The sequence below is a fragment of the Gigantopelta aegis genome, chromosome 7, assembly GCF_016097555.1.
Source record: "Gigantopelta aegis isolate Gae_Host chromosome 7, Gae_host_genome, whole genome shotgun sequence".
NCBI classification, from domain to species: domain Eukaryota; kingdom Metazoa; phylum Mollusca; class Gastropoda; order Neomphalida; family Peltospiridae; genus Gigantopelta; species Gigantopelta aegis.
Window position 1 is genome coordinate 29541641 of NC_054705.1, and position 16672 is coordinate 29558312.

At 37.4% G+C, this 16672-nt stretch overlaps 2 protein-coding genes across 2 annotated transcripts in view; one reads left to right on the forward strand and one right to left on the reverse strand.

The window, feature by feature from the left end:
• Positions 1-7495: 7495 nt before the first annotated feature.
• The window catches only part of LOC121377363, an 11729-nt gene continuing 2552 nt past the window's right edge, over positions 7496-16672 (forward strand). Inside the window, exons 1-2 of the mRNA XM_041505340.1 lie at positions 7496-7624; positions 15373-16288. Of these exons, the coding sequence (XP_041361274.1) occupies positions 15464-16288 (825 nt within the window). The 5' untranslated portion in view covers positions 7496-7624; positions 15373-15463. The remainder of the gene's footprint in view (positions 7625-15372; positions 16289-16672) is intronic.
• On the reverse strand, positions 12099-13121 carry LOC121378017. The gene has a single exon (XM_041506115.1). It carries the CDS (start codon positions 13119-13121, stop codon positions 12099-12101), a length of 1023 nt encoding a protein of 340 aa, XP_041362049.1.

Consider the following 16672-nt stretch of genomic DNA (forward strand, 5'->3'; position numbering starts at 1 on the left):
CAATTCCCCATGTTAGTGATTATTGCCATATTTTCCCCTTTTCACATTTTATGTTGCTTACTGGTGGGTAGGTGAGATGCTGGTGTGTATCATATAACTAATATGTCACATGGCCAGTCAGAGCATTTAGGGCTTAAATCAGGCCCCCTGAAAAGCATTTTGTACTAAGATGGTGAGGGGTGTCACACCTATACATATACATTATTGCATGAGCAGGAGTGCCATACAGAATTTATGAAACAAGTTTGGAAATTGTTTTATTCCCCGAACAAGAACGAGGGTTATACAACAATTCCCAAACAAGTTTGATAAATTCTGTATGGCACTCTCGTGAATATTATGATTTATTTATTATCCACAAACTGATTTATAAATGTTAAATATGTTTGTAATCGTTTGACAGTCGATGTTAATAACATTCAGCGATGTCAATTACAGTGATGCTGAATGATGTCAATATAACAGTTGCGACTGCTGCAGCAAATATAGTGATGTCAAAAGTGTGCCATAACTGTTTTGAACATACAATATTTATGTAACCATTTATCACACCATGTGGGTAATATATATATATATATATATATATATATATATATATATATATATATATATATATATATAATATATATATATATATATATTACATGTACCTTCTGCATCTTATTGCCAAACTTCTATTTAAAAGAATATACTGTTTATCATTCAGGCCTGTACGCAGAAATTTATATGAGGGGGTGCATAATCGACTGCCCAAAGGGCCGGAGTTGCTAGGGGGGTCCGGGGGCATGCCCCTCCGAAATGTTTTTAAATCTAGAATGTAGGAGATGCATTTTCCTGCATTCTGGGAAGTAAATTTGAAACGTTTCTTTGCCTCAAAATATGTCAAATATATTTTTTACACATCCACGGACGAAACTCACACCCTCCCCCACCCCCCGCCCCTGCGTACAGGCCTGTCATTTGAATAGGCTATATAACAGCGTCTACACCTGTTACCAATAATGCAGTGTTTAGTGTTAAAACAATTCCAACAACTGTGAGTTGTACATAGGCAGTCGATGATAGCCGCTGATAGCAAATTATAAATTGATTAATGTAGGTTGCATTAGAAAGAGATCTAGGAAAAGAGAGTTTGCATTTATAATGTCGATACTCAATCTTCATTGTTTACATTTTGGCACCTTACGCTGACAGCAAACCTTTGTGACAGAGCAATTTTAGTTAAAATTAAAGTTTAAAAAAAGTTTGTGTTGTTTACTGACACCACCAGAGCACATTGACTTATTATTCATCGGCTATTGGATGTCAAACATTTGGTTATTTTCACATATAGTCTTTGAGAGAAAATTCTCTACATTTTTCCATTAGTAGCAAGGTATCTTTTATATGCACCATTCCACAGACAGAATAGCACATACCACGACCATTGACATATCAGTTATGGTGCACTGGCTGAAATGAGAAAGGGTCCCAATGGGTCCACTGATGGGGATCGATCCCAGACGGACCATACATCAAGCTATTGCTTTACCACTGATCAGACCAAGTTCAGTCGCATAAACAAATATTTACTTTGCAGACATTGAAATTAAATATTTTTGTCACATAACTAAAATTGCACTTTATTGCAGAGGTCTGTGTTGGGCTTTATGCAAACACTTAGTTCGCTTGGAAATGACACCATCTAAAAAAAAAAAAAAATATGAATAACCATTGAATGTTATGTTTGTGTATGAATGAAAATACGCATAATCTTTGAATGTCATGTTTATGTACATTATATAAATACAAGTTTAGTTCTGGTGCACTTGTATTACGGTTTCAGTCTACGATTGATTTAAATAAAGAATTTATTTGTTACCTGTTGTTTGTTTGCATATAAAAGAGAAGATATTAGTACCTGTGTATTGGGCTATTTTAAGGGGTTTGAAGGAAGGAAGGAAATGTTTTATTTAATGATGCACTCAACACATTTTATTTACGGACATATGGTGAAGGACCACACAGATATTGAGAGAGGAAACTCGCTATCGCCAATTCATGGGCTACTCTTTTTTTTTTTGTTGATTAGCAGCAAGGGATCTTTTATATGCACCATCCCACAGACAGGATAACACATACCACAGCCTTTGATAGACAAGTCGTAGTGCACTGGCTGGTGCAAGAAATAGCCTAATGGGGCCCACCGACGGGGATCGATCCGAGAACGATCGCACATCAAGTGAACGCTTTACCCTTGAAGGTTGTGAACGCCTTCCCCTATTATTGACATCTCCCGTGGGCTTCTGTTGTGGTGTTGGCTTGTTAGTCCCCTACCGGCCCAACTGGAGGAAACCATAGCTTTCGTCTTCGTCTGTTTGTCCGTCAGTCCCACACCTGGCCGGATTTAGACCTGGGGTGGGGGGCGTGGTCCCGGGGCACTTCAGGTTCGGGGACCCCTCAACATAGAAATTAAATTACATGACAAGTAAAAAAAACTAATTTTATAATTGTTAATTTTTTTTTTATAAGGGTAGTCCTTAGTCGGGGGGGGGGGGGGGGCCTGGGGCAATTGCCCCCTTTGCCCCCTTATAAATCCGGCACTGGTCCCACATTTAGTTTTCCAGATGTTTTTGTTTTCACAATACATCGATATATTGAGCTAAAATCTATCATGTACTGACAGATCATGCTATTTGGTGATTTACCGATTTGTGACGAGAGTCGTGGCCTTTGAACTTAGGAGGCGGGACCTAGCCCAGTGGTAGAACGCTAGCCTGAGGCACAGTGAGTTTTGGGGTTGATTACCGTTAGTGGTCTTGCAATCCCTGCGATTGGAACATCAAAGATTGTGGTGTGTAGTGTCCTTTCTATGGGAAAGTGCATATAAAATAGCCCTTTGCTGCTTATTGGTAAGAGTAGGTTATGTAGCGGCAACAGTACGTTTGATAGTTTTGTCTCTATTGATCAAATGTCAAAATTCCTATATCATGTGTTCAATTGTTACAAACCAAATAGCTGTGTCAACATAACCACATGTATTCAACAGTTATAAACCAAATAGCTGTGTCAACATAACTATATCATGTGTTCAACAGTTATAAACCAAATAGCTGTGTCAACATAACCATATGTGTTCAACAGTTACAAACCAAATAGCTGTGTCAACATAACCATATGTGTTCAACAGTTATAAACCAAATAGCTGTGTCAACATAACTATATCATGTGTTCAACAGTTACAAACCAAATAGCTGTGTCAACATAACCATATGTGTTCAACAGTTACAAACCAAATAGCTGTGTCAACATAACTATATCATGTGTTCAACAGTTACAAACCAAATGGCTGTGTCAACATAACCATATGTGTTCAACAGTTACAAACCAAATAGCTGTGTCAAAATAACTATATCATGTGTTCAACAGTTATAAACCAAATAGCTGTGTCAACATAACCATATGTGTTCAACAGTTATAAACCAAATAGCTGTGTCAACATAACTATATCTTGTGTTCAACAGTTACAAACCAAATAGCTGTGTCAACATAACCATATGTGTTCAACAGTTACAAACCAAATAGCTGTGTCAACATAACCATATGTGTTCAACAGTTATAAACCAAATAGCTGTGTCAACATAACTATATCATGTGTTCAACAGTTACAAACCAAATGGCTGTGTCAACATAACCATATGTGTTCAACAGTTACAAACCAAATAGCTGTGTCAAAATAACTATATCATGTGTTCAACAGTTATAAACCAAATAGCTGTGTCAACATAACCATATGTGTTCAACAGTTACAAACCAAATAGCTGTGTCAACATAACCATATGTGTTCAACAGTTATAAACCAAATAGCTGTGTCAACATAACCATATGTGTTCAACAGTTACAAACCAAATAGCTGTGTCAAAATAACTATATCATGTGTTCAACAGTTATAAACCAAATAGCTGTGTCAACATAACCATATGTGTTCAACAGTTACAAACCAAATAGCTGTGTCAACATAACCATATGTGTTCAACAGTTATAAACCAAATAGCTGTGTCAACATAACTATATCTTGTGTTCAACAGTTACAAACCAAATAGCTGTGTCAACATAACCATATGTGTTCAACAGTTACAAATCAAATAGCTGTGTCAAAATAACTATATCATGTGTTCAACAGTTATAAACCAAATAGCTGTGTCAACATAACCATATGTGTTCAACAGTTACAAACCAAATAGCTGTGTCAACATAACTATATCATGTGTTCAACAGTTATAAACCAAATAGCTGTGTCAACATAACCATATGTGTTCAACAGTTACAAACCAAATAGCTGTGTCAACATAACCATATGTGTTCAACAGTTATAAACCAAATAGCTGTGTCAACATAACTATATATGTGTTCAACAGTTACAAACCAAATAGCTGTGTCAACATAACCATATGTGTTCAACAGTTATAAACCAAATAGCTGTGTCAACATAACCATATGTGTTCAACAGTTACAAACCAAATAGCTGTGTCAAAATAACTATATCATGTGTTCAACAGTTATAAACCAAGTAGCTGTGTCAACATAACCATATGTGTTCAACAGTTACAAACCAAATAGCTGTGTCAACATAACCATATGTGTTCAACAGTTACAAACCAAATAGCTGTGTCAAAATAACTATATCATGTGTTCAACAGTTATAAACCAAATAGCTGTGTCAACATAACCATATGTGTTCAACAGTTACAAACCATATAGCTGTGTCAACATAACTATATCATGTGTTCAACAGTTATAAACCAAATAGCTGTGTCAACATAACCATATGTGTTCAACAGTTATAAACCAAATAGCTGTGTCAACATAACTATATATGTGTTCAACAGTTACAAACCAAATAGCTGTGTCAACATAACCATATGTGTTCAACAGTTATAAACCAAATAGCTGTGTCAACATAACCATATGTGTTCAACAGTTACAAACCAAATAGCTGTGTCAAAATAACTATATCATGTGTTCAACAGTTATAAACCAAATAGCTGTGTCAACATAACCATATGTGTTCAACAGTTACAAACCAAATAGCTGTGTCAACATAACCATATGTGTTCAACAGTTACAAACCAAATAGCTGTGTCAAAATAACTATATCATGTGTTCAACAGTTATAAACCAAATAGCTGTGTCAACATAACCATATGTGTTCAACAGTTACAAACCATATAGCTGTGTCAACATAACTATATCATGTGTTCAACAGTTACAAACCAAATAGCTGTGTCAACATAACCATATGTGTTCAACAGTTACAAACCAAATAGCTGTGTCAACATAACCATATGTGTTCAACAGTTATAAACCAAATAGCTGTGTCAACATAACTATATATGTGTTCAACAGTTACAAACCAAATAGCTGTGTCAACATAACCATATGTGTTCAACAGTTATAAACCAAATAGCTGTGTCAACATAACCATATGTGTTCAACAGTTACAAACCAAATAGCTGTGTCAAAATAACTATATCATGTGTTCAACAGTTATAAACCAAATAGCTGTGTCAACATAACCATATGTGTTCAACAGTTACAAACCAAATAGCTGTGTCAACATAACTATATCATGTGTTCAACAGTTATAAACCAAATAGCTGTGTTAACATAACCATATGTGTTCAACAGTTACAAACCAAATAGCTGTGTCAACATAACCATATGTGTTCAACAGTTACAAACCAAATAGCCGTGTCAACATAACCATATGTGTTCGACAGTTATAAACCAAATAGCTGTGTCAACATAACCATATGTGTTCAACAGTTGCAAACGAAATAGCTGTGTCAAAATAACCATATCATGTGTTAACAGTTATAAACCAAATAGCCAAAATAACGATATCATGTGTTAAACAGTTAGAAACCAAATAGCTGTGTCAAAATAACCATATCATGTGTTAACAGTTATAAACCAAATAGCTGTGTCAACATAACTATATCATGTGTTCAACAGTTACACACGAAATAGCTGTGTCAACATAACTATATCATGTGTTAACAGTTATAAACCAAATAGCTGTGTCAAAATAACGACATCATGTGTTAAACAGTTAGAAACCAAATGGCTGTGTCAAAATAACGACATCATGTGTTAAACAGTTAGAAACCAAATGGCTGTGTCAAAATAACGACATCATGTGTTGAACAGTTAGAAATCAAATGGCTGTGTCAAAATAACGATATCATGTGTTAAACAGTTATAAACCAAATAGCTGTGTCAAAATAACGACATCATGTGTTAAACAGTTAGAAACCAAACAGCTGTGTCAAAATAACGACATCATGTGTTGAACAGTTAGAAACCAAATGGCTGTGTCAAAATAACGATATCATGTGTTAAACAGTTATAAACCAAATAGCTGTGTCAAAATAACGACATCATGTGTTAAACAGTTAGAAACCAAATGGCTGTGTCAAATAACTATTTCTTCTTTCCAATTTCGTCTTTGACTCTAGACGGCGTATTGCAATCATAGTACATGCAGGTTAGCCACGCTATAGCCGAAATCATGTTGATGTTTTTAAAGCACCACACCACCAACCAATTGTGGTAGTACTAAACCAAATGACTTCCGGTTGGGTCAAAGTTCGAGGTGCAGCGAAGTTTTGATAGAGAAGTTAATACCACAAGTCCTGTGATTGGTGATAAATGTGAGTGTGTTGGTTATATAAAAAAATAGTTTCATCTGGGCAAAAAATGTATGCAATTTTATTTCATCTAGTACCACTGTGTCAAGCAGCCTTGTGCTTGAAACATGTATGGGGTACCTGTACAAAAAAGTACTCACATTTTGTGCGGAACTAGGGCAGTCATAGACACAACCCGTTATCTCTGAAATGAGCATCTTGACCCCCAATGGTTTCTAATTCATTTTAAGGGTGAGGGGTGGTAGTATTTATATCGTAGTGTTTGTTGATTGATACGCTGCAGGTAGGAGTTTTAGCCACATATGTTACTATTGTCGTCTATGGGATTTGATTTGGTAGTATACACCCTAGAAAACACCAATATAAAATACTGACATTAAATACCTTTTTGAATCTTTCTTTGATTACCAGTAGGTTGATCGCTGCAGTATTTAAATAACCAATTGGTTTGAAATTACTTGTTATATTTAGTACTAAATGTTGACAAATATATAAGTGGTATACTGCCACGTATATGACGACAAACTGTGGGGGTTCTCTAGCATAAAGATTGCCAACAGGAACTTGTTATGGCCAACCTATACTGATGTTTTGCAGGCTAAAAGAAAGAAAGAAAAATGTGCTATCGAGGGAGACCATGCCCCCATGCCCTCTGCCTACGCCAGTGTAATAGCAACATTTTTAACTGCTGTTTATTTGGGAGAAAGCCAGCGAAATATTGAGAAACGATATTCTTATATTAGGTAATCTACGAAAAGCAGACGACAGTATTGATTTTTTGAAGGTTACGATAAACTGAACATGCGCACTACAATATGACCACGTTGACAGCTGGCAATCTGAAAGTATAGTGTACATACACACTAGAATGACATGTAAATGTTGGGGTGTTTCGCGAATACGTGTCTTCATAACCGGCTGTTTACAGAAAACTAGTAAGTAACAGTAATATAGTTATGACATACAGTGAAACGGTGCATGCATATCTTTAAGATAATTAAAGCACCTGTTGCAGTGACGTAACAATATGTATTCACATATAAACTGAATATTGCCTTTACTGCATATTTTATTTTATATGTCTTTCACATTACTAATATGAATGTACAGTAAATATCAAAATTCAGTTCATGCTTTCTATTATTGTTTTTTTCGTTTCATATATAATACAAAATTAAATGTATTTATGTAAATATTTTCTCTATATGTATTTATACTATTACATGCATTTATGATATTAATATGAATAATTTGAATGAAACAATTTCATTTCATCGACATATTTAAAATAATTTTAAAGTTCACGTTCTTTTTCTTTTTCTTATGGCACATGTATATATGGACATATTGAGTGTGTTTAAAACTGAACATGATTTACGATAATAATAAAAATGAGTTAATAATTGCAGCTAATGTTACATCATGCAACAGTAGAAAACTCATCTGCGAACATCAGACAATTGTCTGACGTAAAGTAAAGTTTGTTTTATTTAACGACGCCACTAGAGCACATTGATTTTTTTTATCTTATCATCGGCTATTGGACGTCAAACCTATGGTCATTCTGACAGGTTTTTTTTATAGAGGAAACCCGCTGTTGCCACATATGTTACTCTTTTACGACAGACAGCAAGAGATCTTTTATTTGCGCTTCCCACAGGCAGGATAGCACAAACCATGGCCTTTGTTGAACCAGTTATGGATCACTGGTCGGTGCAAGTGGTTTACACCTACCCATTGAGCCTTGCGGAGCACTCACTCAGGATTTGGAGTCGGTATCTGGATTAAAAACCCCATGCCTCGACTGGGATCCGAACCCAGTACCTACCAGCCTGTAGACCGATGACCCATCCACGCCGCCACCGAGGCCGGTTGTAACATTTCTGAATGACAAATGGTTGAATTTCAATAACAATAATAATCAGAAATTATCGACTGACAATTTTACCAACTAACAATTCATAACAAAGAAAAGTTAAAGTTGTTTTGTCTGACAACACCCCTGGAGCTCATTGATTAATGAATCATCGGCTAATGGATGTCAAACATTTGGTAATTAGGAAACTCATTAAACGTTTCCTTAACTTGTTATTACACATTTTATTTTGCCCCCAAAATATACATTTTGTAGGCATACATACATATTTATAGATAAAATAATATAATGTGTACATTGCGGGGAATGGCAAGTAGCATAGATAAAAGTCAATAGTAAATGGGTAATATATGCATAGCAATAATATACAATATAATAACATATGTCATGTATTAATGTTGTCTGTGCTATGCGTGGCAGCAGTGGTCAAATACTTACACAATTTAATTAGCTGTTTTGAATTGTTGCTGACAGCACTTGCGTTAATTTAAATGTTGATGGTTTATTATAATAAAAAGGTTTAATATATATATATATATATATATCTTATGGTACTGTAGAAACGATACACTAGAAGAAAGTGATATTCGTCTTCTACTACATTCATATTGCACAGACTACAAATTCTATTATTCCTGTCAATAGTGTGGTACCTACCCGTTTCTATACAGATATTATGGGAAGATAATCTATATTTACTCAAAATATGTTTGTATTTCAGGTCCCCGTTCCACGAAACGATCTTAGCCCTAAGATTACCGTAAGCGTATAGCTACCGTATGTACTTAAGTTGATCTTAGGGCTAAGATCGCTTCGTGGAACGGGGCCCTGGGCAGTAGGTTTCCGAAGGTAAGGTTGTAAGCAATAATTATTAAAGGGACATTCCTGAGTTTGCTGCATTGTAAGATGTTTTCGACTCATAAAATATTTTTACGATTAAACTGGCATATTAAATATATTTTCTTGTTTAGAATATCAGTGTCTGTTTATTCAATGTGTTTTTGGTCGTCTTAATATTTGTAAGAAGCCTAAACTGGATTTTGTCTTCAAATAATTTCGTACGTACGAAAAAAACTAAATTTTAGACAATAAGATGAAATGTAAGCTAGTACAAATATTAGAACGATCAGAAACACGTTTAATATACAGCTACTAATAGTTTATGCAGAAAAAATATATTTGATATGTAAATACAATCGTTACAAAGTCTCTGTTAGTCGATAACATCTTCAAAAGTGCAGCAAACTCAGGAATGTCCCTTTAACGAATTTGTATAGCAGACATTTTGGAGAATTGTTGAATACAGCATACATAGACTGGATAAATTGATAAGTCATTCTCTGTTTGAATAGTGATATAAATATATTGCAATTTTCTACATTTTGATTATACCATATGTGACCTAATGCAGCAAGGGATGCTTTTTTATGCACTTCCCCACAAACAGGAAAGCACATACCACGGCCTTTGACCAGTTGTAGTGCATTGGTTGGAACGCAATTCTTCACAGTGCTTACATTAAAGTGTATTACTGCATGGACATATTCACCGATATCTAAATGTTATATTACTACAAATATTGACGTTCCGATGATCGTTTATAAACAAGACATGATTGGCTGGGCTCTACCGATGTAATGACAGATTACAAAAATCAATAATCGATTGAAAAGTTTGTTTTATTTAACGACGCCACTAGAGCACATTAATTTTTTATCTTATCATCGGCTATTGGACATCAAACATATGGTCATTCTGACACTCTTTTTGTTTTAGAGGAAACCCGCTGTCGCCACATATTCTACTCTTTTACGACAGGCAGCAAGGGATCTTTTATTTGCGCTTCCCACAGGCAGGATAGCACAAACCATGGCCTTTGTTGAACCATTTATGGATCACTGGTCGGTGCAAGTGGTTTACACCTACCCACTGAGCCTTGCGGAGCACTCACTCAGGGTTTGGAGTCGGTATCTGGATTAAAAGTCCAATGCCTCGACTGGGATCCGAACCCAGTACCTACCAGCCTGTAGACCGATGGCTTAACCACGACGCCACCGAGGCCGGTCAATAATCGAATGATGGAATTGATGTAAATAAGTTGGGGTTTGCAATTGTTTTCACGCGTACGTAAAACACCCCAGATACATGTAAAATTAACGATTTGTATGGTCTTTCCCGGTGAACAGGAAAGTAGGTGCCATCCCAGATGATTGAAGGTTTTCTTAATGCTAGAATCAGACTGTCAACTGTCACGACGAAGTTGACCAACTCGACGGTTGTATTGTATTTTCCACAACTTACGACGGTTGTGCTCAGATTAACAATTAAAGGGTTATACGACGGGAATCGAGTTGTAAGAGCGCTCAGACTAGCAACTGGGCCATGTGGAAGTGGGAGCAGAGAAAGTTAACCAACTTTGTCGTGGCAGTTGGTAGTGTGAGCCTGGCATACGTGTATATAATTATTACCATTTGTAATTGTATTATCGCAAGTTGATCGGTTAGTGCAAACCGATTACAACTACTACTAATTAATAATAACCAAAAACATAACGGCTTTGGTTACATTCATTGAAAAAGGTACATTGAAATACAATGGTTGTGTTATGTCGATTATTTGTATTTTGTATCTCTTATATCAACATACAACATTCAACTGATTGGGTTTTTTCTCGTTCCAGCCAGTGCAACACAACTGGTCAAAGGCCGTGGTATGTGCTTTCCTGTTTGTGGGAAAGCGCATATAAAAGATTCATTGCTGCATTAGAAAAAAAAAATGTAGCGGGTTTCCTCTGATGACTAAGAGTCATAATTACCAAATGTTTGACATCCAATAGCCGATGATTAATAAATCAATGTGCTCTAGAGGTGTCGTTAAACAAAACAAACAAACATCAACAAATAATATTTAAAATGACTGTCGCCTGTTATCAAAATCATGGACAGAGATATCGAAAGACATGAAACTGTAGACCCTCTCTATACAGGATCGTACGTTTTAACAATGCTACCAACCATTGTAATGAATCTCACCATATAATACTGCCATGATTATCCGGTCTCCGAAATATACACAAGTACATATCAGTTGTTTTCCTATCTTGTTTACTGAATAAGTTTATAGTGCGCAAGAATAGTATACCACGAGACAGCATAGCGGCCGAGTGGTATGAAACTCGCGCACTAAAAACCGAGTGCAATAAATAACACGTGGAAACAGCTTGTGTGTGATTCAGAAGACACCACGTTTGTTTATTATGATTAACAAATGTTTAATTAAATAACACAGCTTATTTCGTCTGTAAAAGTAGTTGAATTTTGTGGAATTGACAGAACGCCGAGCGTCTTGACTAGGAGCATGACGTCATTCAAATGAACGCGCGAACTACGCATGCGAGATTTTGTAAAACGGTCAGAATGGTCTTTATTACTATAGTAAGATTAAAATAAGTATACACTAAAACTAATTACTGGTTGAAAAGTAAACCCAGGATGAGCTTATAAGCAGGACAATCAATTAAAACTACAATTCGCTTAGAAGTCCTTATTAACAATACCTACATCCACCACTAGGTTCTGTACCTTACTGTCAGCCATCATTAAGTTCTGTACCTTACTGTCAGCCACCACTAGGTTCTGTACCTTACTGTCAGCCACCACTAGGTTCTGTACCTTACTGTCAGCCACCACTAGGTTCTGTACCTTACTGTCAGCCATCACTAGGTTCTGTACCTTACTGTCAGCCACCACTAGGTTCTGTACCTTACTGTCAGCCACCACTAGGTTCTGTACCTTACTAACATCCACCACTAGGTTCTGTACCTTACTAACATCCACCACTAGGTTCTGTATTTTACTGACATCCACCACTAGGTTCTGTACCTTACTGTCAGCCACCACTAGGTTCTGTACCTTATTAACAGCCACCACTAAGTTCTGTACTTTACTGACAGCCATCACCAGGTTCTGTACCTTACTGACAGTTACCACTAAGTTCTGTACTTTACTGATATTCACTTCAATATTCTGTTCCGTACTGACATCTATCACTAGGTTCTGTACCTTACTGACATCGATCTCTAGATTTTGTACCTTACTGACTTCCACCTCTAGATTTTGTACCTTACTGACACCCACCTCTAGATTCTGTACCTTACTGACATCCACCTCTATATTCTGTACCTTACTGATATCCACCTCTAGATTCGGTATCTTACTGACAGCCACCTCTAGATTCTGTATCTTACTGACATCCGCCTCTAGATTATGTACCTTACTGACATCCACTTCTAGATTCCGTATCTTATTGACATCCACCTCTAGATTCTGTACCTTACTGACATCCACCTCTAGATTCTGTACTTTACTGACATCCACCTCTAGATTGTGTACCTTACTGACATCCACCTCTAGATTGTGTACCTTACTGACTTCTACCTCTAGATTCTGTACCTTACTGTCATCCACTTCTAGATTCTGTATCTTACTGACAGCCACCTCTAGATTCTGTATCTTACTGACATCCACTTCTAGATTCTGTACCTTACTGATACCCATCTCTAGATTCTGTACCTTACTGACATCCACCTCTAGATTCTGTACCTTACTGGCTCCACCTCTTGATTCTGTATCTTACTGACATCCACCTCTAGATTCTGTACCTTACTGACATCCACTTCTAGATTCTATACCTTACTGACATCCACTTCTAGATTATGTACCTTACTGACATCCACCTCTATATTCTGTACTTTACTGACATCCACCTCTAGATTCTGTACCTTACTGACATCCACATCTATATTCTGTACCTTACTGACATCCACCTCTAGATTCTGTATCTTACTGACATCCACCTCTATATTCTGTATCTTACTGACAGCCACCTCTAGATTCTGTACCTTACTGACAACCACCTCTAGATTCTGTACCTTACTGACAACCACTACTAGGTTTTGTAACTTACTAATGATACAAACTTGTTGCAGATCGTAAATTTATACACACGTAAGTATGACAACATTAAATTAGGACATAATATCAAATAAATGTTTCATAATAATAACTATTATAAAACAAAGACAACCATAAAAACAATGTCAACAACAACATTATTATTATTATTTTTATTATTGTTATTATTAAATAGCTGGAATCTGTTTTAAGTTAGCCATCGTTTGACCTTCACGAATCAATAGCGACGACGACAATACACCACAATGTATACTGATTGGTACGAAGAAAATAATGGCTTTATGGCCGAGCTGTTACCCACGTCACCAGCTAGCGCAGCACATGCCAGTAATGTAGAAATAATGAGATTTTCGGCACCAACCTCTCGCAAATAATACGAACACTTCACACAGCGTGCGGCTGGTGCACAGGTGGGAGACGTGTCATTGGTTCTTTGAGCAATACAAATCGTTTATTATTGATCACTGAAGAAATGACGTTTATTAACCATCAAACACGTAGTACAGATTGCTTAATAAAATAACGAACAATCGTGTCTTTACAACAATGCTTGGTAGCAAAATCAGTCGGCTGAGGGCTCGATTGAGGTGCTTGTGTCGCAGGATCAAACCACCTCGGTGGATCCATTCAGCTGATTGGGTTTTTTCTCGTTCCAACCTGTGCACCACAACTGGACAAAGGCCGTGGTATGTGTTTTCCTGTATGTTGGAAAGTGCATATAAAATATCCTTTGCTGCATTAGAAAAAAAATGTAGCGGGTTTCCTCTGTTACCAAATCTTTGACATCCATTAGCCGATGATTAATTAATCGATGTGCTCCAGTGGTGTGGTTAAACAAACAACACTTTAAAATGGTAGCAAAATATGGAATACGTGGGTGGGTGTTGGTAGGGTGGGGTGGGGTGGGGTGGGGTGGGGGATGTTTCTTCAAATCCTTCATCAATAATAAAGACACCACTAGAATATATTTATTCATTAATCGTCGGCTATTGGATGTCCACCAGAGTTAATCTGCTACCTTTTTCGATTAGCAGCAATGGATCTTTTGTATGCATTTTCCCCAGAGACAAGACAACACATACCAAGACCTTTGATAAGCCTGCTGTGGGGCACTGGTTGGGACGTGAAAAACTCAAAAATAGTTTGACTATGGTCATAAATAAAATGTTCATTTAACTTTCAACTTTTAACTGTGCTGTTCTACCTGTGGGGAAAGTGTATATAAAAGATTCCTTGCTGCTGGACAACAATGTAGCGTGTTTCATGAATATAAAACAATATGTCAGAGTCTGAGAATTGTCAAATGTTTGACATCCAATAGCCGATGCTGAATACATCAGCGTGCTCTAGTGGTGTTGTTAAACAATAAAATGTTGTTGTAGGAGTGGCCTATTTGGTGGATATCCTACACGCTCTCTCTCTCTCTCTCTCTCTCTCTCTCTCTCTCTCTCTCTCTCTCTCTCTCTCTCTCTCTCTCTCTCCCTACCTGACTCCGTTTCTCTCTCTCTTTCTGTCTGTCTCTGTCTGTCTGTCTGTCTCTGTCTCTCTCTCTCTCTCTCTCTCTCTCTCTCTCTCTCTCTCTCTCTCTCTCTCTCTCTCTCTCTCTCTCTCTCTCTCTTTAAGCAAGTGTCGAAATAACCATACCAGTATGTTAGACAAAATGCAAATTAAAATAAATAACTGTCATTGGTTCAGAGCCGATTTAAGGATCCGCATTGGTTTATTTAATGCGCTGAGGTGTCGTTAACTAAAATACTCCTTTCCTCTTTGTGTTTAATACATATTTAATAAAACGGTATTCTATATTATTTATTCCGTTTCGTGTTACTTTCAGAAGAACAGCTGTGGTTAACGATTCCTCGAGGCAGATATTGATGTACGAGCGGAAGATGATCTAACGTTCGGGTTCGGGATCCATCGTGCTCATGTTCAATCTAAACAGCGTGTTGTTTTCTAGCGCCGCCGCCGCAGAGACTGTCACAGACAAAACCGAAATTAACAATGTAAATCTACGCGATGAATTAAAGCAGGATGTGGTCAGCATGGATCAAAGTATTCCAAGAACAGGCGAGAACGCACGGGAACTGGGTATTTCAGTAATAAGTGATCTACACGGGCACGAAGTTTGCAGCTTATCAGCCTCTAGTTACACCGACAGTCTCGAAGCAGACGAACTATCTCAAACCGGAAGTGACATAACCGGAACCGAATCTGAAAAATGCGCAAAGAAGCGAAGGTCTCGGTTGCCCATTATGAAACGTTTAAGCGACACTCCAGACATCACCAATAACAACTGTCTCAAATCCTACTCACAGCAAAATGGAAGCCCCCATCACCAGTCGCTTCCAGAGTCTCCCTATGGAACTCGTTACATAGCCAGAAGTCAGAGTGTGACCGAACTGTACAGTGGTCGACCCAGGACGGCGAAAGACACAATAACGAGTCGCATGCGGTTTGACAAGCACCACAGCGACCACGACCATCTGTCCACCAGCGAGGAGTATGCCACTCCCACACAGCGCAAGGATCAAATGATCAAGAGTCTGAAGAAGCAGATAAAGCAAATAGAACAAGTGAAAGCAGCCAGTGGGCAGGAAGAGCAAAGTCTGCTGGAGCTGAAAGAAGCAGAGATCAAGCAATTGAAAGAAGACCTGGCGACCACCCAGGCCAAATGTGAAGAACTGACGAATTCCTACGAAGAATCGGTGAAATCTTTGAACACCTTGGAGGAGACACTGGCCCAACTCCGGGTAAAAAATAAGGCTTCAGCATTTTTATTTATCTTGTTTTGTTTTTTTTTTTTTTTTTTTTTTTTTTTCAAGAAAGAAAGAAATGTTTTATTTAACGACGCACTCAACACATTTTATTTACGGTTATATGGCGTCAGACATATGGTTAAGGACCACACAGATTTTGAGAGGAAACCCGCTGTCGCCAAAACATGGGCTACTCTTCCGATTAGCAGCAAGGGATCTTTTATTTGCGCTTACCACAGGCAGGATAGCACAAACCATGGCCTTTGTTGAACCAGTTATGGATCACTGGTCGGTGCAAGTGGTTTACACCTCCCCATTGAGACTTGCGGAGCACTCACTCAGGGTTTGGAGTCGGTATCTGGATTAAAAATCCCATGC

What these genes read in the sequence shown, in the direction of transcription:
- LOC121378017 (XM_041506115.1), bottom strand. Translation starts at nt 13,121, where the DNA reads ATGGGTATCAGTAAGGTACAGAATCTAGAAGTGGATGTCAGTAAGATA.